The sequence below is a fragment of the Chiloscyllium plagiosum genome, unplaced genomic scaffold, assembly GCF_037043375.1.
Source record: "Chiloscyllium plagiosum isolate Xiang-an unplaced genomic scaffold, Cpla_swu_hap1 HiC_scaffold_39, whole genome shotgun sequence".
Classification (NCBI taxonomy): Eukaryota; Metazoa; Chordata; class Chondrichthyes; order Orectolobiformes; family Hemiscylliidae; genus Chiloscyllium; species Chiloscyllium plagiosum.
The window spans coordinates 438715-466687 of record NW_028270177.1 but is presented as its reverse complement, the minus strand read 5'-3'; the positions used below and the strand labels follow the sequence as shown (position 1 = coordinate 466687).

Sequence of the window (27973 nt, the reverse complement as noted above, 5' to 3'; positions counted from 1 at the left end):
CGTGACGCCCCGCCCTTGAACCCGCGGACGCCCCGCCCCGCCCCTGAACCCGCGGACGCCCCGCCCCTGAACCCGCGGACGCCCCGCCCCGCCCCGCCCCGCCCCTGAACCCGCGGACGCCCCGCCCCGCCCCGCCCCTGAACCCGCGGACGCCCCGCCCCGCCCCGCCCCGCCCCTGAACCCGCGGACGCCCCACCCTCTGAGCCCGGGGCCTCTGTCTCGGTCCCAGGAAAACGCCATGAGCAGAATTTACGAGGATAAAGCGTTAGCGAACAGACCGGTGATCGCGGAGTCGGTACCGGGGGGTTGGGAGCCGGCTCAGATGCAGCGGTGAGTATCGGTAACGGGCCCGTACCTCGAGGGTCAGGCAGCATCCGAGCAGCAGGAGGGTCGGGACATCAGGGCCATTTCTCGGAAGCTGCCGGACCCGCTGTGCTTTTCCAGCAGCACACTCTCTGAGCTGCAGACCTGGGCCTCCCCTCCGTACTCAGGGGGCGGCAAGCGGGCGATTCCCAAAGAGGGTAACGGCTCCATTTTGTTTGCAGCGGCCCTGGGGTGGTGCTGGAGGGAAAACTGCGGGCCATCAGTCGCCATCAAATCATCAAGAGCGGAAAGAGCACGGTAAGGGACGGCGAGATAGTCCGGGGCCACTACCCTGAGGGGTAAGGGGAGAGGGGGCGGGGCTAGGAGCTGGGGTAGGGCGGGGTTAGGGAGGGGAGGGGTGAGAGGTGGGGAAGGGGGGGAAGGGGGAGGGGGAGGGGGGGGGTGGGAGGGAGGAGTGGAGGGGGGAGGGGGGGAGGAGTGGAGGGGGGAGGGGGGGAGGAGTGGAGGGGGGAGGGGGGGAGGAGTGGAGGGGGGAGGGGGGGAGGAGTGGAGGGGTGGAAGGGAGGAGTGGAGGGGGGAGGGGGGGAGGAGTGGAGGGGGGAGGGGGGGAGGAGTGGAGGGGGGAGGGGGGGAGGAGTGGAGGGGGGAGGGGGGGAGGAGTGGAGGGGTGGAAGGGAGGAGTGGAGGGGGGAGGGGGGGAGGAGTGGAGGGGGGAGGGGGGGAGGAGTGGAGGGGGGAGGGGGGGAGGAGTGGAGGGGTGGAAGGGAGGAGTGGAGGGGGGAGGGGGGGAGGAGTGGAGGGGGGAGGGGGGGAGGAGTGGAGGGGTGGAAGGGAGGAGTGGAGGGGGGAGGGGGGGAGGAGTGGAGGGGGGAGGGGGGGAGGAGTGGAGGGGGGAGGGGGGGAGGGGGGAGGGGGGGAGGAGTGGAGGGGGGAGGGGGGGAGGAGTGGAGGGGGGGAGGAGTGGAGGGGGGAGGGGGGGAGGAGTGGAGGGGGGGAGGAGGGGAGGGGGGGAGGAGGGGAGGGGGGGAGGAGTGGAGGGGGGAGGGGGGGAGGAGTGGAGGGGGGGAGGAGGGGAGGAGTGGAGGGGGGAGGGGGGGAGGAGGGGTGAGGGGAGGGGAGTGGAGGAGGGGAGGGGGGGGAGGAGGGGTGAGGGGAGGGGAGAGGGGAGTGAGGTGAGGAGTGGAGGGGGGGAGGAGGGGTGAGGGGAGGGGAGTGGAGGAGGGGAGGGGGGGGAGGAGGGGTGAGGGGAGGGGAGAGGGGAGTGAGGTGAGGAGTGGAGGAGGGGAGGGGGTGAGGGGAGGTGGAGGAGGGGGTGAGGGGAGGGGTGGGAAGTGGGAGGTGCGGGGGAGGGGTGGGGATGTGGGGAGGGGGAGGTGCGGGGGAAGGGGTGGTGGAGGGGGAGGTGAGGTGAGGGGAGGGAGGAGTGGAAGGGATGGGGGAGGGGTAGGGGAGGGGGACGGGTGTGGGGAGGGTGAGGGGAGGGGTGAGGGAGTGGAGGGGAGGTGTGATGGTGGGGAGGGGGGGGAGGTGAGCGAGACACGTGGAATAGAAGAGAGAGGGTCGAGGTTGTGAAACTCAACCAGTCTGGCAGAATCTGTGGCGGCAGAAATAGAGTTTTTTGTGTCCAATTACCCTTCATTGGAACTATAAATTATATATAATTCATTTAGTCTACTTTATTTAATAAACTGAAATGTCTGTTGAGTTTTAATAAAATGTATTTACACTTTCCAGCATCGTTATTTCATTCTTTATATTGAACCAACAAGGATCCATAAAAGGCAGTTTGATTCTGCTGGTGTGGAGATTGAACCAAATTTCAGTGAAACTAAAATGGTCAACACTGGCTATTTGATGTCTTCCTTCAGTGAGTATATGAAGTTAGATTTGAGCAGCCATGAGCATATTGAATGTTAAAATGGATTTGACTGTGTGAATTACCTACCAAGTATAATAGGCTCAAGGGCTGAATAATCCTGTTCCTATGTAACAGGTTTGAGTGGCTAGTGTGACAGGCTTGAGAAGATGAATGGTCTCCTATGTGTGTATAATTTTTTTCAAGTGGCTGAATGGTATCTATTAGTCCAATGTGCAAGTTTATCCATGTTTGGAGGATGTGCAGATTGAAATTATCTGGAAATTAGTGTTTATGACATTACTAGTTTTGGTGTGGGGGCAGTGGGTGATCCCATTTTGTTTCTTTAGAGAACACAAATAATTACAAAAAGTCAAAGTCATTCAATCTGCCTGAAGTGATCCATACTGGCAAGTCAGTTTTGGGTAAGTTTTGAATATTTGTTTCTTCGTCTTCAGTGTTATTTTATGTCAAAGATAAAGGACCAAAAACAGCAGTCATAAAACCTTAGTGAGCAGGAGTTGGTGTGAGAATGGTCACATAAAGTCATAGAGATGTACAGCACGGAAAAAGACTTTTCTAGTAGTAGTCTAGTAGCCTGTATCTCAGTATTCTCCTCAACAATATTGTCTTTTTTTCAGGTGAATATTGACAAAAAAAATTCTTCTCCTATCTCCTCGGACTCCATGCACAATGTCCCACTACTATCTTTCATTGGCCCTAATCTTTCTCTGGCCCTAATCTTTCTCTAGTCTTCTTTTATTCCTGATATACCTATAGAAAGCTTTAGGGTCCAACATGGCCATGCCGACCAGATAACCTAACCCAATCTAGTCCCATCAGCCAGTACCCAGCCCATATCCCTCCAAATCCTTCCTATTCATATACCCATCCAGACGCCTTTTAAATGTTGCAATTGTACTAGTCTCCACCTCTTCCTCTGGCAGCTCATTCCATACACGTACCACCCTCTGCGTGAACAAGTTGCTTTTAGGTTTCTTTTATATCTTTCCCCTCTCACCCTAAACCTATGCCCTCTAGTTCTGGACTGTCCCACCCCAGGGAAGAGACTTTGTCTATTTATCCTATCCATGCCCCTCATGATTTTATAAACCTCTATAAGGTCACCCCTCAGCCTTCGATGCTCCAGGGAAAACAGCCCCAGCCTATTCAACCTCTCCCTATAGCTCAAATCCTCCAACCCTGGCAACATCCTTGTAGATCTTTTCTGAACCCTTTCAAGTTTCACAACATCTTTCCGATAGGAAGAAGACCAGAATTGCACGCAATATTCCAAAAGTGGCCTAACCAATATCCTGTACAGCTGCAACATGACCTCCCAACTCCTGTACTCAATGCTCTGACCAATAAAGGAAAGCATAACAAACACCTTCTTCACTATCCTATCTACCTGCGACTTCACTTTCAAGGAGCTATGAACCTGCACTCCAAGGTCTCTTTGTTCAGCAACACTTCCTAGGACCTTACCATTAAGTGTGTAAGTCCTGCTAAGATTTGCTTTCCCAAAATGCAGCACCTCGCATCAAAAAGCAGGTGAAAATTGTCAAACACCTAATGCCATGGACTTAAGAGTCTGTTTCTTAACTTTTTGTTTTCATGTTTTATGTCATGTGGCAGAGGTGGAACCAGCGGGACAGACAGATAAGATTTCAGTTGAAGATCTGAAGCAATTGATTAATAAACCAGAGCTTATTAAAATCTCAGAGAAACACACCCCCAGTCACAGCTTGGCATTCTGGATCTTGGAGGGAGAGATGGAAAACATTGAGCTGGAAGTTGAAGATGGATTACGACTGAAAACCCTGGGGGACAGTCCTTTTATTTGTAAGTTTGAGTGTTACATCCTGGAATAATTGACAATACTGACATTCGTTGTTTTTGCAGCTGTAAATCGTTTGCTGGTTTTCTTACAAAACAAGAACATAGCACATTACAGCATAGTACAGTCCCTTTGGCCCTTGATGTTGCGCCGACCTGTGAAACCAATCTGAAGCCTATCTATCCTACACTATTCCATTTTCATCCTTATGTTTATCCAATGACCATTTAAATGCCCTAAAGTTGGTGAGTCTACTACTGTTGTAGGCAGTGTGTTCCATGCCCTTACTACTCTGAATAAAGAAACTATCTCTGACATCTATCCCGTATCTGTCACCCCTCAATTTAAAGCTATGTCCCCTCGTGCTAGCCATCACCATCTGAGGAAAAAGGTTCTCACTGTCCACCCTATCTAACCCTCTGATTATCTCATATGTCTCAATTAAGTCACCTCTCAACTTCCTCCTCAAGCCTTTCCTCGTAAGACTTTCCCTTCATACCAGGCAACATCCTAATAAATCTCCTGTGCATCCTTTCCAAAGCTTCCATATCCTTCCTATAATGCAGTGACCAGAACTGTATGCAACACTCTAAATGCAGCACCATCTGAAAGAACTCAATAAGTTTTGTGAGGCACGACCTACCCTGCACAAAATAGTGTTTACTATCTCTAATCAGCTTATTCCTCTCCAGATGATTATAAATCCTATCTCTTATAATCCTTTCCACACCCACCACTGAAGTAAGACTCACTGATCTATAATTACCAGAGTTGTCTCTATTCCCTTTTTTGAACAAGGAGACAACATTTACTATCCTCCAGTCTTCTGGCATTATTCCTGTAGACAATGACGACATAAAGATCAAAGCCAAAGAATCTGCAGTTTTCTCCCTGGCTTCCCAGAGAATCCTAGGATAAATCCCATCTGGCCCAGGGGAATTATCAATTTTCACACTTTCCAGAATTGCTAACACCTCCTCCTTCCCGTCTAATCTAGTAGCCTGTATCTCAATATTCTCCTCAACAACGTTGTCTTTTTCCAGTATGAATACTGACAAAAAATATTAATTTAGCGCTTCCCCTATCTCCTCGTCTCCATGCACAATATTCCACTACTATCCTTGATTGGCCCAAATCTTTCTCTAGTCATTCTTTTATTCCTGATATACCTATACAAAGCTTTAGGGTTTTCCTTGATCCTATCTACCAATGACTTCTCATGTCCCCTTCTGGCTCTTCTTAGATCTCTCCTTAGATCTCTCCTTAGGTCTTTCCTGGCTTATCTGTAACTCTCAAGTGCCTCTATGTCTCATCCTAACATAAGCCACCTTCTTCCTCTTGACAAGAGATTCAACATCTTTAGTAAACCAGGGCCCCCTCACCCGACCACTTCCTCCCTGCCTGACAGGCACATACTTAACAAAGACACGTAGTACCTATTCCTTGAATAAGCTCCACATTTCAATTGTGCCCATTCCTTGCAGTTTTGTTCCCCATGCTATGCATCCTAAATCTTGCCTAATTGCATCATCATTGCTTTTTCCCCAGCATTAATTCTTGCCCTGCGGTATATACCTATTCCTTTCCATCGCTAAAGTAAACATAACTGAAATGTGGTCACTATCACCATAGTGCTCACTTACCTCCAATCAAACACTTGGCCAGGTTCATTACCCAGTACCAAATCCAATGTGGCCTCGCCCCTTGTTGGCCTATCTACACAGTGTGTCAGGAAACTATCCTGCACACATTGGATAAAAACTGACTCATCTAAAGTACTCTGACTATATTTGGAAAGTTAAAGTCCCCCATAACAAAAACCCTGTTAGTCTCGCTCCTATCCAGAATTATCTTTGCTATCCCTTCTACATCTCTGGAACTATTCAGAGGCCTATAGAAAACTCCCAACAGAGTGACCTCTCCTTTCTTGTTTATAACCTCAACCCATACTACCTCAATAGACGAATCCTCAAATATTCTTTCTGTCACCGTAATACTGTCCTTGACTGACAATGCCACACCTCCCCCTCTTTTACCATCTTCTCTGTTCTTACTGAAGCATCTAAATCCTGGAAACTGCAACAATCATTCCTGTCCCTGCTCTACGCATGTCTCTGAAATGGCCACAACATCGAAGTCCTGGGTACCAACCCATGCTGCAAGTTCACCCACCTTATGAGAAGCAAGAGCTTCCATCAAGTCTAGAATTCCCCAAATCCTTCGCAGCCAATAGTTGATTGTCAAAATTAGAAAATGAGAAACAAAGCCATTTGTGCACAGTAGGATCACACACTTCCAGCTCTTTACTCTGACAAACCCCCACTGCGTCTCTCCTTCTCACGTGCGTATTCTTTCACACTCTCTCTCTCGCACTCAAATCTAGTGTCTTGAAGTTGAATCAAGGCAATTACAAGGACACTTTGCTAAATCAATATGGGAAATGGGTTAAAAGATAGGACAGTGCCATATATTTTAGAGATTTTTTCATAAGTCACTAAACAAATATTCCTTCAACAGCCCTCTGGGTAGTTAACAAGGGAGATGAAGGCTGGAATCAAAATGGGAGCAGCGTATATTGCTGTGAAAATTAATGTAGTGATGGAACTGATGTTCCACAATTATAACTAAACCTAAAAGCTGTTTTAAGTATTTAAAAAGGAAAATGTAACCAAAGTGAGCATTGGTTCTTTAAAGAGCAATATTGGGAAGTCAATAATGTGGAATGTTGGTACAGAGTTGAATAGGTTTCATGTATTTATTCACAGGCTAGGCCAGCATTATTTCCCCTCCTTTTGCTGACCAGAGTTGGATATTGGTCAGACTGCGTAATAACATTGCCATTAGTGAACGAGAGCGTTTTTTAATGATAATTGACAATGGTTAATTGTCTGCCATTGGGCTAGCTATTTATCTTCATATTGCTATTGCACGCATTTCACTATCTGATACAGTGGGATTCAAACCCATTTCCCCAGGAACATTGGAATATCAACCTTGTGACATTATACTACACTATAATCTCCCCTGGGAGAATACTTGCATCCTGTATAGAATAGGCGTAAATAGGTCATTAAAAAAATTGCCCAGCTTTAACTAGTGTAATGCCACAGATATTAATGCTGAACCTCACCTATTTACAATCTGTATCAATGATGTGGATGCATGGATCCAAATATGATTGCTACATTTGCTTATTGCACAAAAACAGGTATAGAATGGATGTTTTAAAAAAAATGTCAAGTGTATATTAATGGGTCCAAATTCCTTATAGACTGTTAAGGCAGTACCTTTCGGAGTGTGCCACACATGCTCAGGTGAGAGCTAGGATGTCAGCCTTGATTTCTGTACTTAATCCCTAGGTTGGGACTTAAACCTCTAATCTTGTGAGTGAGAAATGGAAGTGCTTTTGTTGACTTAACTGGGAAGACTGCACCAATAATTGAGCCTAACTCTACCACAAGCTGTCAAAATTTGTAACTATCCAATTGATCACCAAGATGATCAACTTACTTGATGGACTGCTACTCAGGATCACACCAGATTTCAATGTTGACAGGAACTTTGACAAATAGCAGTGAAGAAAAGAATACTACTGTATGACTTAAACAATACCCTCTTGAAACCGCAAATACATACACACTCATTCACGAATTAGACAAAAGAGACAAAAACTTTTGATACAAATATCATAGCTTGAAAATAGAGACCAAGAAAACAATTCTGAAGATCCAAGGTTGTTTCTCTCCTTTTATTTTTAGTATTGGTGATATGCTGGTATCTATATAACGATTGTCATTCTTCAATTTGACCGCTGTTTTGGTGGACATGGATCTTTTCTTGTACAGCAAATCTTGTTTTAACTAGCACCTTAGTGAACCGTTTCTTGTCATGTGTAGTTAATATAACATAGTGAAAAGTTTATACTGTTGCCATGAATCATCGTCATTCTCATTAACTTAAAATAAAATAAAGAAAGATAACTTCTCCACCATTTCCCCACTTCAAGCTACACCAGCCCACCCCATGCTGCTGCTGCTGCCACTGCCGCCGCCGCCAGAGTGCTGCTGTGGGATTCAAAGGCTGATAATATCCATGATCTAATGCATCTAATGATGTGATGTTTGTTTGGAGTTTTTCATCTGTAAATCCAGTATGAATACCCTACCAAACTATTTTATGATTTGATACTTTCGATAAATGCTATATATCTGAAATATCAGAAGTTCACTGTATTATCGCAACAACACTGCATCAATAATTGAGTCTTGCTCTTCCACAAGCCATCACAAATTTGTAATTATCCAATTGACCACCAGATGATCAATTTACCTGACAGACTGCTACTGAGGACTCAATGGCTTGACCAATCTGAAGGATGTTATCAGGCAGCTTTTCCTTAATTCAAAACCTCCTGATATTGCTCTGTCTCAATAATATAATGATCTCATTACTACAAAAGCAACATTGTCATGTATAGCTAAATATCTGCACTTTTTAATTTTTCAAGTTGCAGAATTCTAGTATTTTAGGTCTCTAGTAGTGTCTGATTTCTATTCCAGTTTACAGTCTAAAAGGAAAATGTGTGCCCACCCCACCCCACCCCCACTATTAACTGGACCATGATAGACATTTAAACAAGTTTCACAGTAATTAAGTCTTGCGCCTTGTATCCTTCAGCTGTGGGTCACTCAGCGTGAAGTTGAATGAGTGACCTTTCCATAAGCCAAGCTTGACTAAGTCTCTGACAGGATTAAAAATTTCACGAGCTCTTATTGTAAGAATGCATTTTTTTTAGTTTCACTGGCCAAAATGGATGCTGGAACTGTGACTAAATGCAACTTTGCAGGAGGTGAAAAGGTGGGAACTTCTTGGACTGACAATGTATTTGCTGCAAAGTGCAAAACTGAGCAAGAGGCCAAAACTTGCACCCAGGGAGAAGGCGTTGATGAGGATGAATGGGTAAGACTTGGATGGAGAGTGTTTCTTTCACTTACTCCTTATATTGACAGATTTATCCAATCTTTAGTGATACTTCATTCAAGAGTCATATTGTTCAGGAATTCATTGTCAAGTGTCTACAAAACAATAAATGCAGCAAATCTGCGTGAACAGCTGACAGTAAATATTAAATTACATCTAAAATTAAATATCAATAATACCCATTTTTACAAATTAAGGATAGAAGTTGGCTTCAGTAGCTAGCTTAATCATAGTGTTGGAAATTGTGATAGTTTCTAAAAATGTGTTTCAAAGCAATTGTAGGCAATCTTTAAAATTCAGATTGATTATAAATATGATTCTTGTTTGGACATTTGAGGGAGTATTTCATTCCAGCAATGGTGCAGAACAGTGCTGGCTGTGATATACGGCTTGTGTTATTTAATGGATAAAATTACATATCCAGTCCTGCGGGTAACAGGCAGCTGATCTGATCCTGGTGTCACTACCCAAGAGCAATTTCTAAATTGAATCTATCTTGTGATCAGTGAAAATGTTTGCTTCAAATCTGAACATTTTAGAATCCAGTCCATAGATAGATAGATTCTCTATTCAGAGACATATTTCTGATTCTTAGCTTGTATGTCGTTTCCCTTTGTGCAGTCCTTTCCAGTTCACCTGAAGGCTGAATATAAGTCTGATTTTTGCTGAACTAACCCTCTGTTTTCAATATTTTCTCTTTCCATTTTTTTTTGATGAATGATCTGTTCATTCAGTATATTCATTTAATCTTTTTTTCTTCCAGAATGATTGATTGAGATTCCTTAACATCAACAAAACCAACAAATGGCAGCAATTCTGGAAATTATTGAACAGGATAAGAGGTCACAGATCAAGCTATTTTTCATTCGACTTTTGATTTTGAAATTTGGAGCAAAACTTTACTGACAATAAAACCAAAACAAATTAAACTTCAATAACCATGATGTCTTGTTAAGCATTACAACATTAACTAGAGGATTGCAGAGGATAATTCTGATATATCTGCAAAGGCCTTCATTTTCTTCACTATTAAAATTATCCTTGAAGTAATGTTATTTGGAACAATATTGCCTTGTGATTCCCTTAGTGACATGGCTGATTTGGAGCACCAGTTGGTGTCAAACAAGGTACTTTCTTCAAGTTGGATGATTGGACCTCCACAGTGTGTTCGGACCATTTGGTGAAGGAATAATCCAAAACCAGTCTTGGACTAGATTACTGAGTGAACCATTCCAGCTAAATGTCCTCTGGCTCTAATCCAGTATCTGCAATTGTTTGCTTGATGTGCTCAAATAACCATCCAGCATGTCGTCTGTCTGTATAGTTATCCTTGATTCATACAATGAATACAGAGCAACGATCAAAATGGTTGGAGGTCCAACAATTGTTGATTCCCCTAAAGGTTATTACATTCATAGTCTCTGCATATTCTCATTTTGTAATTGTCTCCCTGAGCATCTCAATTTATTTCTCACTGACAAATTCAAATATGTTCTTAAAAGCTTCCTGTAAACCTACTCTGAATGGTCAGACCTTAATTTACCTCTTACACTGTTTATTCTTCCTTTTCCTTTGGCCTCAAAAATATTTTATTGTGAAGTGTAAGTTATCGACAAAATGTTAGTAATATCACATTGTAAGTTTGCTCGCGAGCTGGTGGATTTGTTTGCAGGCCTTTCGTCACCATGCTAGGTACTATCATCAGTGAGCCTCCAGTGAAGCATTGGTGTTCTGTCCCGCTTGCTATTTATCTGTCTCTGTTTGTTGTAGTGGGTGATATCATTCCCAGTTCTGTTTCTGAGAGGTTGGTAAATGGGGTCCAAATCTATATGCTTGTTAATGGGCTTCCGTTCCAGTTTGAATGCCAGGCCTCTAGAAATTCCCATGTGTGCCTTTGTTTAGCCTGTCTCAGAATGGATATATTGTCCCAGTCAAGCTCATCCACAACTGAGCTACAAATCTCCTCCAAAGTCTCAAACAGAAATACATTATGAACTGATTGCGGGATTGACAAGGTTCAGTGACAGGTATATCAATGTGCTGTATGATAGTGATATGATTTGACATTCTGCTTACAATTGACGAGCCAGTCTGTTCATGAATGTTCGAAGGAGCGAACCAAGAGTTACATCTGTATATTTCTAGTACTTGAAGTATGAGAAGGGACTGTATGCCTTCTTTGGAGAGTAGAGATAAGACTATAAAATAAACTTTTTAGGAAAACAAAATGTTGAAAGTAATTGATGATGATGCCTTAAAGTCAGAAGTCATACAACATCAGGTTATAGTCCAACAGGTTTATTTGGAATCACAAGCTTTTGGAATGCTGCTGCTTTGTCAGGTAAAGTCACCTGTTGGACTATAACCCGGTGTCAGTGTGACTTCTGACTTTGTCCAACCCAGTTCAACCTGGCACCTCCACACAATGAATCAATTTTTATTGACTGGTCAAATTGTGTGTGCCTGTTGGAATTCCTTTTAAACACCTGCATTTGAAACCTGCCACAGATGATTAATTCTGATTGTGTGTGCTGTTTAATTCCAGCGTATTATCACTTTGTATAAACTGTGGTCAACGATTACCAGAGGGATTGAGGTGTGCAGTTAAGATTATTGACCAATGTAATAAAATATTTTCTCCAGGCTTCATTGCTGAGATCCTTTACCAAATTCCAGGTGCAGCTTAGTACAACTTGCTGACAATTAAAATTTCGTGAATGTCACAAGAGATGACAGAATACAGGTAGTTTGGGAGAAACTTTTCCTACTGGCAGAAACAATGAATGACAAAAGAAGCAACAAATGTTTTCATGCAAAGTAGGTAGGCTCTGGAATGCATTGCCCGAATAGTAAGATAAACTATCTTAAGAGGGGGAAAAAAGGTGTGGGGCCTTGGAGAAATGGAACCATTTCTTGCAGCTTGGACACAATAGGAAGCACTGTTACCATTCAATAATTCTCTTAACCTTTACTTCTAAAGGCAACAGAAATTCTGTTGATAAAGTTTACACTAGTTTTACATGGATTTCTGTAAAGCTTAAATTTGACCAGGTCAGGAATGAAAGGATTGATACCAAAAGCTTTTGACAATGTTTAATCAATCCTCTGCTATGGTTTGTATCAGTGTAAATTTTCCACATCAGCTTTTCAAATAAAACATATCAATTTTGTGCTAAAGTTGTGTAACTCTATTAGTTGATGCCTTGACTCATTTTCTGATGAATGTGAAATTTTCCATCCGTTATCAAACAGTCAGAAGTGGAAAATTGAGGTGATCGCCTGACGTGATTGCATCATAGCTGAAAATGTGTTGCTGGAAAAGCGCAGCAGGTCAGGCAGCATCCAGGGAACAGGAGAATCGACGTTTCGGGCATAAGCCCTTCTTCAGGAATTGCATCATAGTTTAGAATAATTATTTTTAGTGATTTCAAATGAGCAACATATAAGTTATTGAAAATATCTCGAGTGCATTTTTGTATACTGCTGCTAATAAAGTTCATTTGCTAGTGTTTCAACTTTTACTCTTTTAATGTTTGGGGAAATACTGCTAATTTGGTTAAAAAAAACTTCATAATTTTTTTCTTAAATGAGAGATATTGAGTACCGTTTCTGAGACAAAACCTGTGAAAAATCAAGTTTAATGGACTAGCCACTGTCCATGTGACTGGAAATTATCTCCCTGCATCTCCGGTTCCAAAGCTAACATTCCAGGGAGATTGAAGAAAACAGTGTTCTATGAACTGTACCATCAGAAAAGTAGAGAGGGCTCTAAACAAGTTATTGAGGATTGGGGTGGCATGGTGACTCAGTGCTTAGCATTGCTGCCTCACAGTTTCAGGAAGCTGGGTTCAATTCAGTCTTGAGCAACGGTCTGTATGGATTCTGCACATTCTCCTGTCCGTGCGGGTTTCCTCCAGGTGCTCCGTTTCCTCCCACAGTTCAAAGATTCAAATAGACGCGCAGTCTGTTAATCCAGCTACAATTCTGTTCATGAGTCTTTGGAATGTGGCAGGTGCGTTCTTCATTCCAAAGAGCATCACTTTAAACTGATATAGTCCATTTGGGGTTACAAACGCAGAAATTTCTTTCGCTGTCTCTGATAAAGGTACCTACCAGTAACCACGCATTAAGTCCAATTTGGTGAGTTAACTAGCTTGACTGACTTTCTCGATACAGTCCTCCAATCTAGGAATTAGATAGGAGTCCAATTTTATAACTGCGTTGACCTTCCGATAATTCACGCAGAATCGTTGAGTCCTGTCCAGTTTGGGAACTAAGACGATCGATAAACTCCACTCGTTCTGGCTTGGTTCAACAATGTCCTCGTTGAGCATGGCCTCCACCTCCACCTGGACCTGCCTGGCTTTGAAAGGATTAAGCCAATAGGGATGTTGTTTTATTGGAGCAGTATTCCCTACATCTGCTTCATGTACAATAACATTAGTCCTCCCCATTTGATTTTACATATGTCCTTATACTGCAATAACAAATCTTTCAACTGCGTTCTATGCTCTTGAGATAGAGAGCTTACTAAGCTATCCCACTCCTCATATGGAGATAATGGGATATCCATTCTTCATTTTTTCATCTATTTTGAGGCACATCAAAATCCACATCATCTGGATTTGATTCCTCACTCTGCAGGGCAGTAACTAACGTCTGTTTTTCTGGTTCTTTCTCTCTAGTATAATACGGTTTCAACATGTTCACATGACATACCCGAAACCTTTTTTTTTGATCTGGCATCTTTACTAGATAGTTCACCTGATTCAACTTTTTTTTTCCAATTTGATAGGGACCACTAAACCTGGTTTTGAAAGGATCTCCTATTAATGGTAACAGTACTAACACATCATCCCCTCGGGAAAATGTCTGAATCTCAGAACTTTTATCTGCCACCTGCTTCATTCTATACTGTGCCCTCTTTAGATGCTGTTTAGCTAACTCACCTACACAATTTAGTCTCTACCTCACCTCCAATACACAATCTAAATGTGAAATTACCGACTTTGATTCTGTCAATTTTTCTTTAATTAATTTCAAAGGGCCTCTCGCTTCATGACCGAATATTAACTCGAAGGGAGTGAACTGAGTAGATTCGTTTAGGGCATCTCTAATGGCAAACTATATGAATGGGATTCCTTTATCCCAATCATTTGGGTAATCCTGACAGTATGCTCTCAACATGGTCTTCAAGGTCTGATACCACACTTCTGAAACCACTGGCACTGTAATTTTCTGTGTCCCACTATATTATAATGAAAATGCCCGAGGCCTTTCTCCTCCTTTCCATCCTCTTTTTTATTCTGTGGTAAATTCTTACCAGTGCTCTCTACTCTTAGTTCCATACCGTAGGATCCTCCTTTCTCCCAACTTCTATCCCTCACAGGATGAAATTCTGGCCAGGAGCTTGTCTTATGCACCAACATTTGCTCATCTGCTAATTCTGCTGCCCTTCTTACTTCCTGAACTTTTTATTCCTCCACGTGAATTCTTACCATCTCTGGAAGTTCGTTTTTAAACTCCTCCAGCAGAATAATCGCTCTTAGAGCCTCAAACGTCCTATCTATTTTTAAAGCACGCACCCATCGATTAAAATGACTATTTAATTCTTTGGAATTCAACACAAGTCTAATGTGATCCCTTCTTTGTGTTTCTGAACCGCTGTCTATAGGCTTCTGGTACCAATTCATAAGCACTTAAAATAGCCTGTTTAGCTTCTTCATAATCTCTTGACACCTCATCTGACAGCATGGCAAATACCTCACTACCTTTGCCGACCATTTGAGTCTGAACTAGCATTACCCATAAATCCTTGGACCACTCTATCTGCCTAACCAAATTTTCAAATGAAATTTCTCATCAAAGTGTAGCAGTTTTGACATATTTGTTTATATCACTAACTTCTCTTTAAATCTCCATCCTTAAAAGTCACACAACACCAGGTTATAGTCAAACAGATTTATTTGGAAGCCTAGCTTTCAGAGCGCTACTTCTGGTGAAGAGTGCTGCTTCAGAGCGGTTGTGGAGTATAAGATCGTAAGACGCAGAATTTATAGTCAATGTTTATAGTGTAAATTAACTGAAATTATATATTGAAAAAGACCTGGATTGTGAGACTACAATCTCCATCCTGTTAACTTGACTTTGCTTACTAAGTTGCAACTTCTCAAGTTCAAATTCTCTCTCTTTGCTCAGCTAAGAACTTTCTCTCTCTCTCCCTTTCTCTCTCCCCCTTTGTTTATCTTCTAACTCCATTTTCCTCAATTGTAATTTAGGTTTTGCTATGTCCTTCGCACTTGTCTGTTTCTCTGATACACCTAAGTGTTTGAGAAACTCCTTTACATTTTCAGCTTTATTTTTGTCCTTGGTTAAACCCAAATCTAACTTATTTGTTAATTCTAAAAGTATGGCTTTTTTCTTTCCTTCTAAATTTCTTGGCAAATTTGATAATCATCTTCAAATCCCAGAACCTCTTTAGCAATTTTAAGGGCCATTTCTCTCACTTTCAATTTAATCTACCACAAGTCACCGAAAGTAAACAAACTGCCTCACCTACGTTTTATTTAAAAATCTAGGACACTAACCTGCAGGTATTTAAATCTGCTAGGATTTTTCGTACCCCCAAACCTGTTCAAACCAGTTCAAATCCCGACAATGAGCCCACAAACCGTTACAACACATGGTAAACCCTCCTGCTTAATTTAAACCAGCAACACAGAAAAGATTTATCCCGTGCAGTAATCTGCAAAAATTCGAGAGGCCAAGAACTAGTTGAAGTATAAAGTAACAACTTTATTTCTTAAAATATAACAGAATAATTAACTAACAACTATTTACAACTCCTTCCTCTAACCTATCTTTTACTTTCCCTTCTATAATACTAGTCCAATAAAACCCCTGATTAAGATTCACCGAAATTCAACTTTTCAAGAACCAGCCAGATGTCGAATTTTCTTCTTCTTAGGGATTTCTGCTTCACAGGTCACTGATCAATAAAGATACCCTGAAGAGAGCTATTCTCTGGCAGTCTGCAGATGCTGGTGACTTGACGGTTCTCCTCCCAACTGTTCAGTTTTCTCCAGTCTTATACCCCAAAGCATCAGATTGTGTCATTGGCTTTTAAGATTGTCAATATAGTAAATTCAAATTTGATTGGAGTTTGGTTTTGTTGGGGTATAATTTAAAATTGATTGGCCTGATTCAGATCTGTTTTGTCATTTCCAGGCAACCAGCTATCCAAGCTACTCAAGCACATGTAACATTATATCTTGTTCAGAACACTTGCTGTCTGGTAGTTCTGCTAGCTTTTAACTCTTTTAAAGGTACAGTACACCCACATCTTCATAAGACATGTTATAGCTATATAAAACCCTTGTTTGGCCACATTTGGAGTACCATGTGCAGTTTTGGTCACCATACTACCAGAAGGATGTGGAAGCTTTGGAGAGAAGTCTCACTGGGATGTTACCTCAGCTCAGGGCATTGGCTATGAGAAAAGATTAAAAATGATTAGAATTGTGTTCACTGGAAAGATAGTAGCTGAGAGGAGACCTGCTAGAGATCCACAGAATAATGAGAGGCATAGATAGGATGGATAGTCAGAGGTTTTTTTTCCCAGTGTTGAAATTTCAATTACAAGAGGTCAGAGGTTTAAGGTGAGAGGGGAAAGTTGAAGGTAAATGTGTGGGGGAAGATTATCTCACAGAGAGTGGTAGGAGACTGGAATGCACTGCCAGAAGAGGTATTGGAAGCAGGCACTTGTCAACATTTAAGAGGCATCTGGATGGTTAGGTGAATAGGGAGGGAATGGAGGAATATGGACCACATCAAGTCAGGTTTGTTTTTCAGTTTAGCTAGGGCATGATGAACAGCACAGGCTTGGAGGACCAAAAGTCCTGCTTCTGTGTTGTATTTCTCTTTTGTTCCTACATTCTATTCCTTCTATACTCACATATTCATTTATAAATGACAAAAAACAGTGGACCCAGCATGATATTTTTTGGATAGAGATAAGAGATAGAAAGTTTAAAGGGTCATTTGTGGGGGAGTAGTTTATAGGCCCCCTAAGAATCCACCACTGTCCACATCCTAGAGGTTGCCACTGACCAGAAATTGAACTGAACTAGTCATTTAAACACTGTGGCTACAAGAGCAAGTCAGAAGTGCAGACTGCTGCAGTGAGGAGCTCACCTGACTCCCCAAAGCCTGTCCACCATCTGCAAGTCAGGAGTGTGATGGAATAATCTCCACTTCTTGAATGGGTGCAGCTCCAAGAACACCCAACAAGCTTGACACCATCCAAGACAAAGCAGCCCACTCTATTGGCACCACATCCACTCCTTCCACCATCAACACTCAATAACAGCATTGTTTACCATCAACAAGTCGCACTGCAGTAATTCACCAACGATGCTCAAACAGCACCTTCTTAAACGCACAACCACTTCCATCTAGAAGAACAAGGGCAGCAGATACATGGGGATAGCACCCCCTGCTAGTTTCCCTCCATGTCACTCACCATCCTAACTTGGAAATATTTCGCTATTCCCTCAGTGCCGCTGAGTCACAATCCTGAAACTTTATGGGTGGCACAGTGGTTAGCACTGTTGCCTCACAGCGCCAGAGACCCGGGTTCAATTCCCGCCTCAGGCGACTGACTGTGTGGAGTTTGCACGTTCTCCCCGTGAATGCGTGGGTTTCCTCCGGGTGCTCCGGTTTCCTCCCACAGTCCAAAGATGTGCAGGTCAGGTGAATTGGCCATGCTAAATTGCCCGTAGTGTTAGGTAAGGGGTAAATGTAGGGGAATGGGTGGGTTGCGCTTCGGCGGGTCGGTGTCGACTTGTTGGGCCGAAGGGCCTGTTTCCACACTGTAATGTAATCTAATCTGTCCAACAACATTGTGTGAGCCCAGCTCTTCAAGGTGCTACAGTGGGGGACCGGAAGAGGCGTTGCGCCGGGAGGCGGGGGACAGGAAGTGGTGTAGCACCAGTGAATGGCAGAATGATTAAGGCGATTCTGATCTTTAATAATCATGGGAAGCCGCGGCTCAGCCGTTTCTATGAACGCTTCGTGAGTACCCGAGCCTGGGACTTGGCTCCCCCCCGGCCACTTTGGGCGAATATTTCATTTAAAAACGGTTTTGTGTAAAAAATCCAAAATCTATGACCGTCCCGCTCCAGCTCCTGGCCTTTACCGTCCGCCATGGTCCAGAGAGTCTCCTTTCCAAAACCCATCTCCTCACAAGCACCGCTTTACACTACTATCCAGCCCGCCGATCTCCTCAGTGTTTATTAACATTTCTCATCCTAAAGCTATCATTAATGTCTCTGTGGCTAGGTTATATCCATTAATATACATGCGGAAGAGTAGGGGTCTCAACGCTGGGCTCTGGGCGACCCCACTCTGCAATTCCTCCACAATTAAACTTAACCTGTCACCATTGTGTCATATTTCCTGACCTTACCTCTTCCATCTCATTTCAATTTTTATGAAGTCAATTTTGCTGTACTTTAGGAAACACTTTTAAATGACCTTGTTGACTCTTTCAGTTTTTACCTATAAAAATCAACGAAGTCAAATATGATTTTGCCATTCCTTGTACAATTTCAGTATTTAGGTTTTTTTTTCTGTCCATCACCTTTGTTCCCAATTGCTGTCCTTAAATTGTATGAATACGTTTATTAATTGGAAATCCTAAACTGAATGCTTTCATTCCTACCCAATTGCTGTTGGTGCACTTCTGGCTCTCTATATCTGGGACTCATAATGAAATAATTTGAGAACGAATTCACAATGATTGATGTAATTGTATCCCTATTAATGTGGATCTTGTTCCGAAAGACTGCAGAGTGTATATTCTGTTTATTTCTAGTAGATCTGCATGTGCTTGTCTTTCCATTTTTGACTGAAGACTACACATGCTGTTCAGTTGTAATGTTGATTGGTGCTGTGCTTGTTTCTTTGAGCACCACCAGTGTCACAGCAACAGCTTCAGTAGTTCTCAAAGCTTATATGTTTGTTTTGAAACTTCAGTCAGAGGACATGCAACAGCAGATCATCCGAGAGACGTTCCATCTAGTCTCCAGGAGAGATGAAAATGTCTGCAACTTTTTGGAAGGTGGCAGGTGAGTGGGTTGATTATTGAAGAAACTCCCAAGTGGCAGTTGGTCTGGACAGATTTTTACTGCTCAGCTCCTATAGGTGGGGCACCACATGCACACTATGTTATAAATGTTTGGGGCTGTGGTAAACATGATAGGGAAAGAAGGAGGAGTGGAGTTGGTTCATTTGGGTTTTCAAGATATGATGTCACAAAAAATTAGTGTTTATGAGATTAGGGCTCTTTTAAGAGTTTGTGTTGAGGATTGATTAACAAAATGAGTAAGAATAAGTGGTTCACTTCCACATTGTTATCTTGATGTTTCTAATTGTGATTATCATGAAGCTGAATTAATATAAACAATTTAGTTAACAGTCGTGCAAATTTTGAACAGAACATGTTAATTTAGCTCCCAGACAGTGTTAAATTCACTAATTCTTTTATACTGTAAAATGATCAAATCCTATCTGGAGTGAATCTTGATGATTTGCTAGCAAATTGTGTTATAAGAAAGAACACAGAAAATTTACAGCCCAGGAACAGGCCCTTCGGCCCTCCAAGCCTGAGCCGATCAAAATGTAATGTCTAAACCTGTCGGTCAATTCCTAAGCATCTGTATCCCTCTACTCCCCACCTACTCATGCATTTATCCAAGCGCATCTTAAATGAATCTACCGTGCCTGCCTCTACCACCTCTGCTGGCAACGCGTTCCAAACGCTCACCACCCTCTGTGTGAAGTACTTACCGCGTATTTGTGGGCGGCACGGTGGCACAGTGGTTAGCACTGCTGCCTCGCAGCGCCAGAGACCCGGGTTCAATTCCCGACTCAGGCGACTGACTGTGTGGAGTTTGCACGTTCTCCCCGTGTCTGCGTGGGTTTCCTCCGGGGGCTCCGGTTTCCTCCCACAGTCCAAAGATGTGCAAGTCAGGTGAATTGGCCATGCTAAATTGCCCGTAGTGTTAGGTAAAGGGGTAATTGTAGGGGTATGGGTGGGTTACGCTTCGGCGGGTCGGTGTGGACTTGTTGGGCCGAAGGGCCTGTTTCCACACTGTAAGTAATCTAATCTAATCTAATCCCCCTTAAACTTTTCACCTCTCACCTTGAAAGTGTGACCTCTCGTTATTGAATCCTTCACCATGGGAAAAAGCTTGTCTCTATCCACCCTGTCTATACCCTTCATGATTTTGTAAACCTCAATCAGGTCCCCCCCTCGATCTCCTTTTTTCTAATGAAAATAAACCTAGCCTACTCAACCTTTCTTCGTAGCTAGCGCCTTCCATACCAGGCAACGTCCTCGTAAACCTTTTCTGTATGCTCTCCAAAGCATCCACATCCTTTTGGTAATGGGGCGACCAGAACACAATATTCTAAATGCAGCCGAACCAATGTCTTGTACAATTTTAACATGACTTGCCAACTCTTATACTCAATACCTCGTCCAGTGAAGGCAAGCATACCATATGCCTTCTTGACCACTCTATCCATCTGTGCAGCAACCTTCAGGGTACAATGGACCTGCACTCCCAGATCTCTCTGCCCATCAACTTTTCCCAAGGCTCTTCTGTTCATTGTATAATTCGCTCTAGAATTAGTCTTGCCTAAATGTATTACCTCACATTTGTCTGGATTGAAAACCGTCTGCCACCTTTACGCCCAACTCTCCAGTCTATCTATATCCTCCTGTATTCTCTGACAGTCCCTTATGCTTTCTGCTACTCCACCAATCTGTGTGTCATTTGCAAACTTGCTGATCATACCAACAGTGCCCTCTTCCAGATCATTTAGGTATATTATAAAAACAGTGGCCCCAACACTGACCCCTGTGGAACATCACTTGTCACCTTTCTCCATTTCAAGAAACTCCCTTGATCTACTACTCTCTGTCTCCTGTTGCTCAACCAGTTCTTTATCCACCTAGCTAGAACACCCTGCACACCATGTGACTTCACTTTCTCCATTAATCTACCATGGGGAGCCTTATCAAACGACTTACTAAAGTCCACGTATATGACATCAACAGCCCTTCCTTCATCTATCAACTTGGTCACTTCCTTGAAGAACTCTATTAAGTTGGTAAGGCACGATCTCCCCACACAAAACCATGTTGCCTATCACTGATAAGACCATTCTTTTCTAAATATAAATAGATCCTATCCCTCAGTACCTTCTCTAGCAACTTCCCCACCATCGACATCAGGCTCAATGGTCTGTAGTTACCCGGAATATCCCTACTACCCGCAATCTACAACATTTCCATATTTAGTTATTACCCCCAAACCTGCCCTCTTGTAGTTCTGAAATAAAATCAAAAAGCAATAGATTTCATGTTGACAGAATGATAAATTAGATGATATTTAAGTTTGTGAGAGGCAGCATGAACTACATAATTCTTACGCTTATAAAGCAGATACAGGAATAGAGCTTGCTGCAGGTCTGTTGGTGGTTTGGAAGAGTGAATTAGAGACTCAGGTGAATGCACTGAGGTAAGAATCAAACCTCACTGCTTCATAGAATGCTTGCAGAGGATTTGGCCCGTCAAGTCTAACAACTGTCCAGACCCCTGCTAATCCCCATAACCCCACATTTCCCATGGCTAATCCACTTAGCCCACAAATTCTTGGTACACTATGGAGCAATTTAGCATGGCAAAACCACCTAAGCTGCACATCTTTTCATTCTGGGAGGAAACCAGAACATTGAACACTACAGTGCAGTACAGGCCCTTTGGCCCTTTATGTTGTGCCGACTTGTAACACCAATTTGAAGCCCATCTAACCTACACTATTCCATTTTCATCCATATGTTAATGCAATGACCATTTAAATGTCCTTAAATTTGACGAGTCTACTGTTGCAGGCAATGCGTTCCATGCCCATACTACTCTCTGAGTTAAGAAACTACCTCTGACACTTGTCCTACATCTGTCGCCCCTCAATTTAAAACTATGTCTCCTCGTGCTGGCCATCCGAGGAAAAAGGCTTGCACTGCCCACCCTGTCTAACCCTCTGATTATCTTGTATGTCTCAATTAAGTCACCTCTCAATCTTCTCTTTAATGAAAACAGCCTCAAGTGCCCCAGCCTTTCCTCGTAAGACCTTCCCTCTATACCTGGCAACTTCCGAGTAAATTTCCTCTGACCCCTTTCCAAAGCTTCCATATCCTTCCTATACTGAGGTGTCCAGAACTATATGCAATACTCCAAATGCAGCCACAGCAAAATTTTGTACAGCTGCAGCATCACCTAATGGTTCTGAAACTGAGTCCCTCTACCAATAAAGGCTAACACACCGTATGCCTTCTTTACAATCCTATCTACCTGGGTGGCAACTTTCAGGGATCTATGTATTTGGACACTGAGATCCCTCTACCCATCTGCACTACCAAGAATCTTACCTTTAGCCTAGTACTCTTTATTCCAGTTGGTCCTTCCAAAGAGAATCACCTCACACTTCCGCATTAAACTCCATTTGCCACCTCTTAGCTCAGCTCTGCGGCATATCTATGTCCCTCTGTAACTGAGGTATCCTTCTGCACTATCCACAACTCTGCCGACCTTAGTGTCATCTGCAAATTTACTAACCCATCCTTCTACACCCTCGTCCAGGTCATTAATAAAAATGACAAACAGCAGTCAATACAAAACAGATCTTTGTGGTACACCGCTGGTAACTGAGCTCCAGGATGAATATTTCTCATCAACCACCAATTTCTGTCTTCTTTCAGATAGCCAATTTCTGATCAAAACTGCTAAATCCCCCTCAATCCCATGGGGAACCTTATCAAATGGGTTACTGAAGTCCATATGCACCACATCAACTGCTTTACCTTCATCCACCTGTTTCGTCATGTTCTTAAAGAACTCAATAAAGTTAGTGAGGCATGACCTACCCTTCACAACCGTGTTGACTATCCCTAATCAAACTATTCCTTTCTAGATGATTATAAATCCTAACTCTTATAACATTTTCCAACACCTTACCCACAACTGAAGTAAGACTCACTGGCCTCTAATTACCAGGGTTGTCCTGACTCCCCTTCTTCAACAAGGGAACAGCATTTGCTATCCTCCAGTCTTCTGGCACTATTCCTGTCGACAATGATGACATAAAGATCAAAGCCAAAGGCTCTGCAATCTCCTCCCTAGGATAAATCTCATCCAGCCCAGGGGACTTATCTATTTTTACACTTTCCAGAATTGCTAACAACTCCTCCTTGTGAACCTCAATCTTGTCTCGTCTGGTAGCCTGTATCTCAGTATTTACCTTGCCAACATTGTCTTTTTCTAGTGTGAATACTGATGAAAAATATTTTTTTAGCGCTTCCCCTATCTCCTCTGACTCCACGCACAACTTCCCACTACTATCCTTGATTGGCCCTAATCTTTCTGTAGTGATTCTTTTATTCCAGATATACCGATAGAAAGCCTTATGGTTTTCCTTGATCCTGTCTGCCAATGACTTGTCATATCTCCTCCTGGCTCCTCTTAACTGTTTCTTTAGGTGTTTCCTGATTAACCTGTAACTCTCAAGTGCCCTACCTGAGCCTTTATATCTCATCCTCCATAGGCCTTCTTCCTCTTGACTAGAGATTCACATTCTTTAGTAAACCAGGGCTCCCTTGCTTGACCACTTCCTCCCTGCCTGACAAGTACACATTTAACAAGGACCTGCAGTAGCTGTTTCTCGAATAAGCTCCACATTTCAATTGTGCCCATTCCCTGCAGTTCCCTTTCCCATCCTACGCATCCTAAATCTTGCCTTGCAACATAATTGCCTTTACCCCAGTTATAATTCTTGCCCCGCGGTATATACCTATCCCTTTCCATCGCTAAAGTAAACATAGCCGAATTGTGGTCAGGAAACCAACCTGCATGCACTGGACAAAAACTGACCCATCTAAAGCACCCGGGGGAAGAAGATTGCAGGTTAGGAAGGCGGTGCTGAATTTGATGGATTTGACTGAGACAGACTGGGGGGAGGGGAAATGAGGAAACTGGTGAAATCCGAGTTCATCCCTTGTGGTTGGAGGGTTCCTAGCCGGAAGATGAGGCGTTCTTCCTCCAACCGTCGTTTCGCTGTGGTCTGACGATGGAGGAGTCCAAAGACCTGCATATCCTTGGTGGAGTGGGAGGGGGAATTGAAATGTTGAGCTACAGGGTGGTTGGGTTGGTTGGTCCGGGTGTCCCAGAGGTGTTCCCTGAAACGCTCCGCAAGTAGGCAGCCCGTCTCCCCAATATAGAGGAGGCCACATCGGGTGCAAAGGATGCAATAGATGATATGTGTGGAGGTACAGGTGAATCTGTGGCGGATATGGAAGTTTCCTTTGGGGCATCAAATTCAGCACCGCCTTCCTAACCTGCAATCTTCTTCCCGACCTCTCCGCCCCCACCCCAGTCTGACCTATCACCCTCACCTTGACCTCTTTCCACCTATCACATTTTCGACGCCCCTCCCCCAAGTCCCTCCTCCCTATCTTTTATCTTAGCCTGCTGGACCAACTTTCCTCATTCCTGAAGAAGGGCTAATGCCCGAAACGTCGATTCTCCTGTTCCCTAGATGCTGCCTGACCTGCTGCGCTTTTCCAGCAACACATTTCCATCTCTGATCTCCAGCATCTGCAGACCTCACTTTCTCTTCAATGAGATCTAACCTTGCTCACCAGTCTCCCATGGGGAACCTTGTTGAATGCCTTACTGAAGTCCACCGCTGAAGATCACATCCACCGCTCTGCCCTCATCAGTCCTCTTTATTACTTCTTCAAAAAACTCAATCAACATTGTGAGACATGATTTCCCACGCATAAAGCCATGTTGACTATCCTGAATCAGTTTTGAAACTTTATTGCTGGAACAGCACAGCAGGTCAGGCAGCATCCAGGGAACAGGAGATTCGACGTTTCGGGCACAGGCCCTTCTTCAGGAATGAGCAGAGAGTGTTCAGCAGGAGAAGATAAAAGGTAGGGAGGAAGGACTTGGAGGAGGGGCGTTGGAAATGTGATAGGTGGAAAGAGGTCAAGGTGAGGGTGATAGGTCGGAGTAGGATGGAGGCGGAGAGGTCAAGAAGAAGACTGCAGGTCAGGAAGGCGGTGCCGGGCTGGAGGGATCCGGCTGAGACAAGGTGGGGGGAGGGGGGATGAAGAAACTGGTGAAGTCCAAGTTCATCCCCTGCGGTTGGAGGGTTCCCAGTCGGAAGATAAGACGCTCCTCCTCCGACCGTCGGGTTGTTGTGGTTTGGCGGTGGATGAGTCCAATGACCTGCATATCCTCGGTGGAGTGGGAGGGGGAGTTGAAATGCTGTGCTACAGGTTGGTTGGGTTGGTTCGTCCGGGTGGCCCAGAGGTGCTCTCTGAATCGCTCCGCAAGTAGGCGGCCTGTCTCCCCAATATAGAGGAGGCCACACCGGCTGCAGCGGATGCAGTAGATGATGTGGGTGGAGGTGCAGGTGAATCTGTGGCGGATATGGAAGTTTCCTTTGGGGCCTTGGAGAGAAGTGAGGGGGGAGGTGTGGGCGCAAGTGTTGCACCTCCTGCGGTTGCAAGGGAAGGTGCCGGGAGTGGAGGTTGGGTCGGTGGGGGGTGTGGATCTGACAAGGGAGTCGCGGAGGGAGTGGTCTCTACGGAAAGCTGATAGGGGAGGGGAGGGAAATATATCCTTGGTGCTGGGGTCTGTTTGGAGGTGGCGGAAGTGACGGCGGATGATGCGCTGTACATGGAGATTGGTGGGGTGGTAGGTGAGGACCAGTGGGGTTCTGTCCTGGTGGCGGTTGGAGGGGCGGGGCTCAAGGGCGGAGGAGCGGGAAGTGGAGGAGATGCGGTGGAGGGCACCGTCGACCACGTCGGGGGGGAAATTGCGGTCCTTGAAGAAGGAGGCCATCTGTGTTGTACGTATTTTGAACTGGTCCTCCTGGGAGCAGATGCGGCGGAGACGAAGGAATTGGGAGAATGGGATGGCGTTTTTACAGGGGGCAGGATGGGAGGAGGTGTAGTCCAGGTAGCTGTGGGAGTCGGTTGGTTTGTAGTAGATGTCCGTGTTGATTTGGTTGCCTGAGATAGAAACAGAAAGGTCTAGGAAGGGGAGGGAGGAGTCCGAGACTGTCCAGGTGAATTTGAGGTTGGGGTGGAAGGTGTTAGTGTAGTGGATGAACTGTTCAACCTCCTCGTGGGAGCACGAGGTAGCGCCGATACAGTCATCAATGTATCCTGAATCAGTCCTTGCCTTTCCAAATACATGTACATCCTGTCCCTCAGGATTCCCTCCAACAACTTGCCCACCACCGAGGTCAGGCTCACTGGTCTATAGTTCCCTGGCTTGTCCTTACCACCTTTTTTAAACAGTGGCACCACGTTTGCCAACCTCCAGTCTTCTGGCACCTCACCTGTGACTATTGATGATACAAATACCTCAGCAAGGGGCCCAGCAATCACTTCCCTAGCTTCCCACAGAGTTATAGGGTACACCTGATCAGGTCCTGGCGATTTATCCACTTTTATGCTTTGCAAGACATCCAACACTTCCTCTTTTGTAATATGGACATTTTTCAAGATGTCACCATCTATTTCCCTGCATTCCATATCTTCCATGTCCTTTTCCACAGTAAACACTGATGCAAAATACTCATTTAGCATCTGCCCCGTCTCCTGCAGCTCCACACAAAGGCCTTCTGCTGATCTTTGAGGGGCCAAGAGTGTGGTGCTTGAAAAGTACAGCAGGTCAGGATTCACTCAGTCTATCCTGTCTATATCTGATATATGCTTCCTTCTTTTTCTTAACCAAACCCTAAATTTCTGTAGTCATCCAGCATTGCCTACACCTTCCAGCCTTTCCTTTTACCCTAACAGGAATACACTGTCTCTGCGCTCTTGTTATCTTATTTTTGAAGGCTTCCCCTTTTCCAGGCGATCCTTTATCTGCAAACATCTGCCCCCAATCAGCTTTTGAAAGTTCTTGCCTAATACCATCAAAATTAGCAGCAATTTAGAACTTCAACTTTTAGATCTGATCAGTCCTTTTCCATCACTATTTGGTCATTGGCTCCAAAGTCCTCCCCCAATGACACCTCAATCACTTGCCCTGTCTTATTTTCCTGATGAAGGATTTTTGCCCAAAACGTCGATTCTCCTGCTCCTCGGATGCTGTCTGACCTGCTGTTCTTTTCCAGCACTGCACACTCGACTTATTTCCCAAGAGTAGATCAAGTGTTGCATCTTCTTTAGTTGGTACATCCACATAGTGAATCAGAAACTTTTTTTGTACACATTTAACAAATTCCTCTCTATTTAAATCCTTAACACTATGGCAGTCCCAGTCTATATTTGGAAAGTTAAAATCTCCTACCATAACCACCCCGTTATTCTTACAGATAACAGAGATTGCCTTACAAATTTGTTTCTCAATTTTCCCCTGACAATGAGGGGGTCTATAATACAATCCCAATAAGGTGATCATCCCTTTCTTATTCTTCAATTCCACCCAAATAACTCTTCTGGATGTATGTCAGGGAATATCCTCCCTCATACAGCTGTAGTGCTGTCCCTTATCAAAAACACCACTCCCCCTCCTCTCTCGCCTCTTTTTCTATTCTTCTTGTAGCATTTATATCCTGGAACATTAAGCTGCCAGTCCTGCCCATCCCTGAGCCATGTTTCCATAATTGCTATGAAAGCCCAGTCCCATGTTCCTAACCATGCCCTGAGTTCATCTGTCTTCCCCATTAGGCCCCTTGCATTGTAGTAAATGCAGTTTAATTTATCAGTCCTACCTTGTTCTCTGCTTTGTCCCTGCCTGCCCTGACTGTTTGACTCGCTCCTTTTCCCAACCGTAGCAGTCTCAGATTGATCTCATTCCTCATTATCTCCCTGGGTCCCACTCCCCC

At 44.1% G+C, this 27973-nt stretch overlaps 2 protein-coding genes across 7 annotated transcripts in view; both read left to right on the top strand.

The window, feature by feature from the left end:
- The first annotated feature begins 170 nt into the window (after window positions 1-170).
- On the top strand, window positions 171-12508 carry arpin (actin related protein 2/3 complex inhibitor). Of its 2 annotated transcripts, XM_087981326.1 has the most exons (7): window positions 171-330; window positions 546-621; window positions 2059-2191; window positions 2530-2604; window positions 3818-4024; window positions 8815-8978; window positions 9763-12508. In XM_087981326.1, exons 1-7 carry the CDS (start codon window positions 239-241, stop codon window positions 9769-9771), a joined length of 756 nt encoding a protein of 251 aa, XP_087837452.1. In that variant the 5' UTR covers window positions 171-238; the 3' UTR covers window positions 9772-12508. The 2 variants fall into 2 exon arrangements, with proteins under 2 accessions (XP_087837452.1, XP_043530504.1); XM_043674569.2 differs by lacking the exon at window positions 2530-2604 and having other exon boundaries at window positions 173-330.
- A 5463-nt stretch (window positions 12509-17971) lies between these two features.
- LOC122539576 (AP-3 complex subunit sigma-2) overlaps window positions 17972-27973 on the top strand; it is an 81476-nt gene continuing 71474 nt past the window's right edge. For all 5 annotated transcript variants that reach the window (XM_043674571.2, XM_043674572.2, XM_043674570.2 and 2 more), the window contains exons 1-2: window positions 17972-18071; window positions 19035-19126. In XM_043674571.2, coding sequence (XP_043530506.1) covers window positions 18003-18071; window positions 19035-19126 — 161 coding nt within the window. In that variant the 5' untranslated portion in view covers window positions 17972-18002. The remainder of the gene's footprint in view (window positions 18072-19034; window positions 19127-27973) is intronic.

Excerpts from the sequence above, each read along its gene's own strand:
- arpin (XM_087981326.1), top strand. The coding sequence starts at position 239 with ATGAGCAGAATTTACGAGGATAAAGCGTTAGCGAACAGACCGGTGATC. Across the intron at positions 331-545 it reads GAGCCGGCTCAGATGCAGCG|CGGCCCTGGGGTGGTGCTGG; the intron begins GTGAGTATCGGT and ends TTTTGTTTGCAG. Across the intron at positions 2,192-2,529 it reads CTATTTGATGTCTTCCTTCA|AGAACACAAATAATTACAAA; the intron begins GTGAGTATATGA and ends TTGTTTCTTTAG.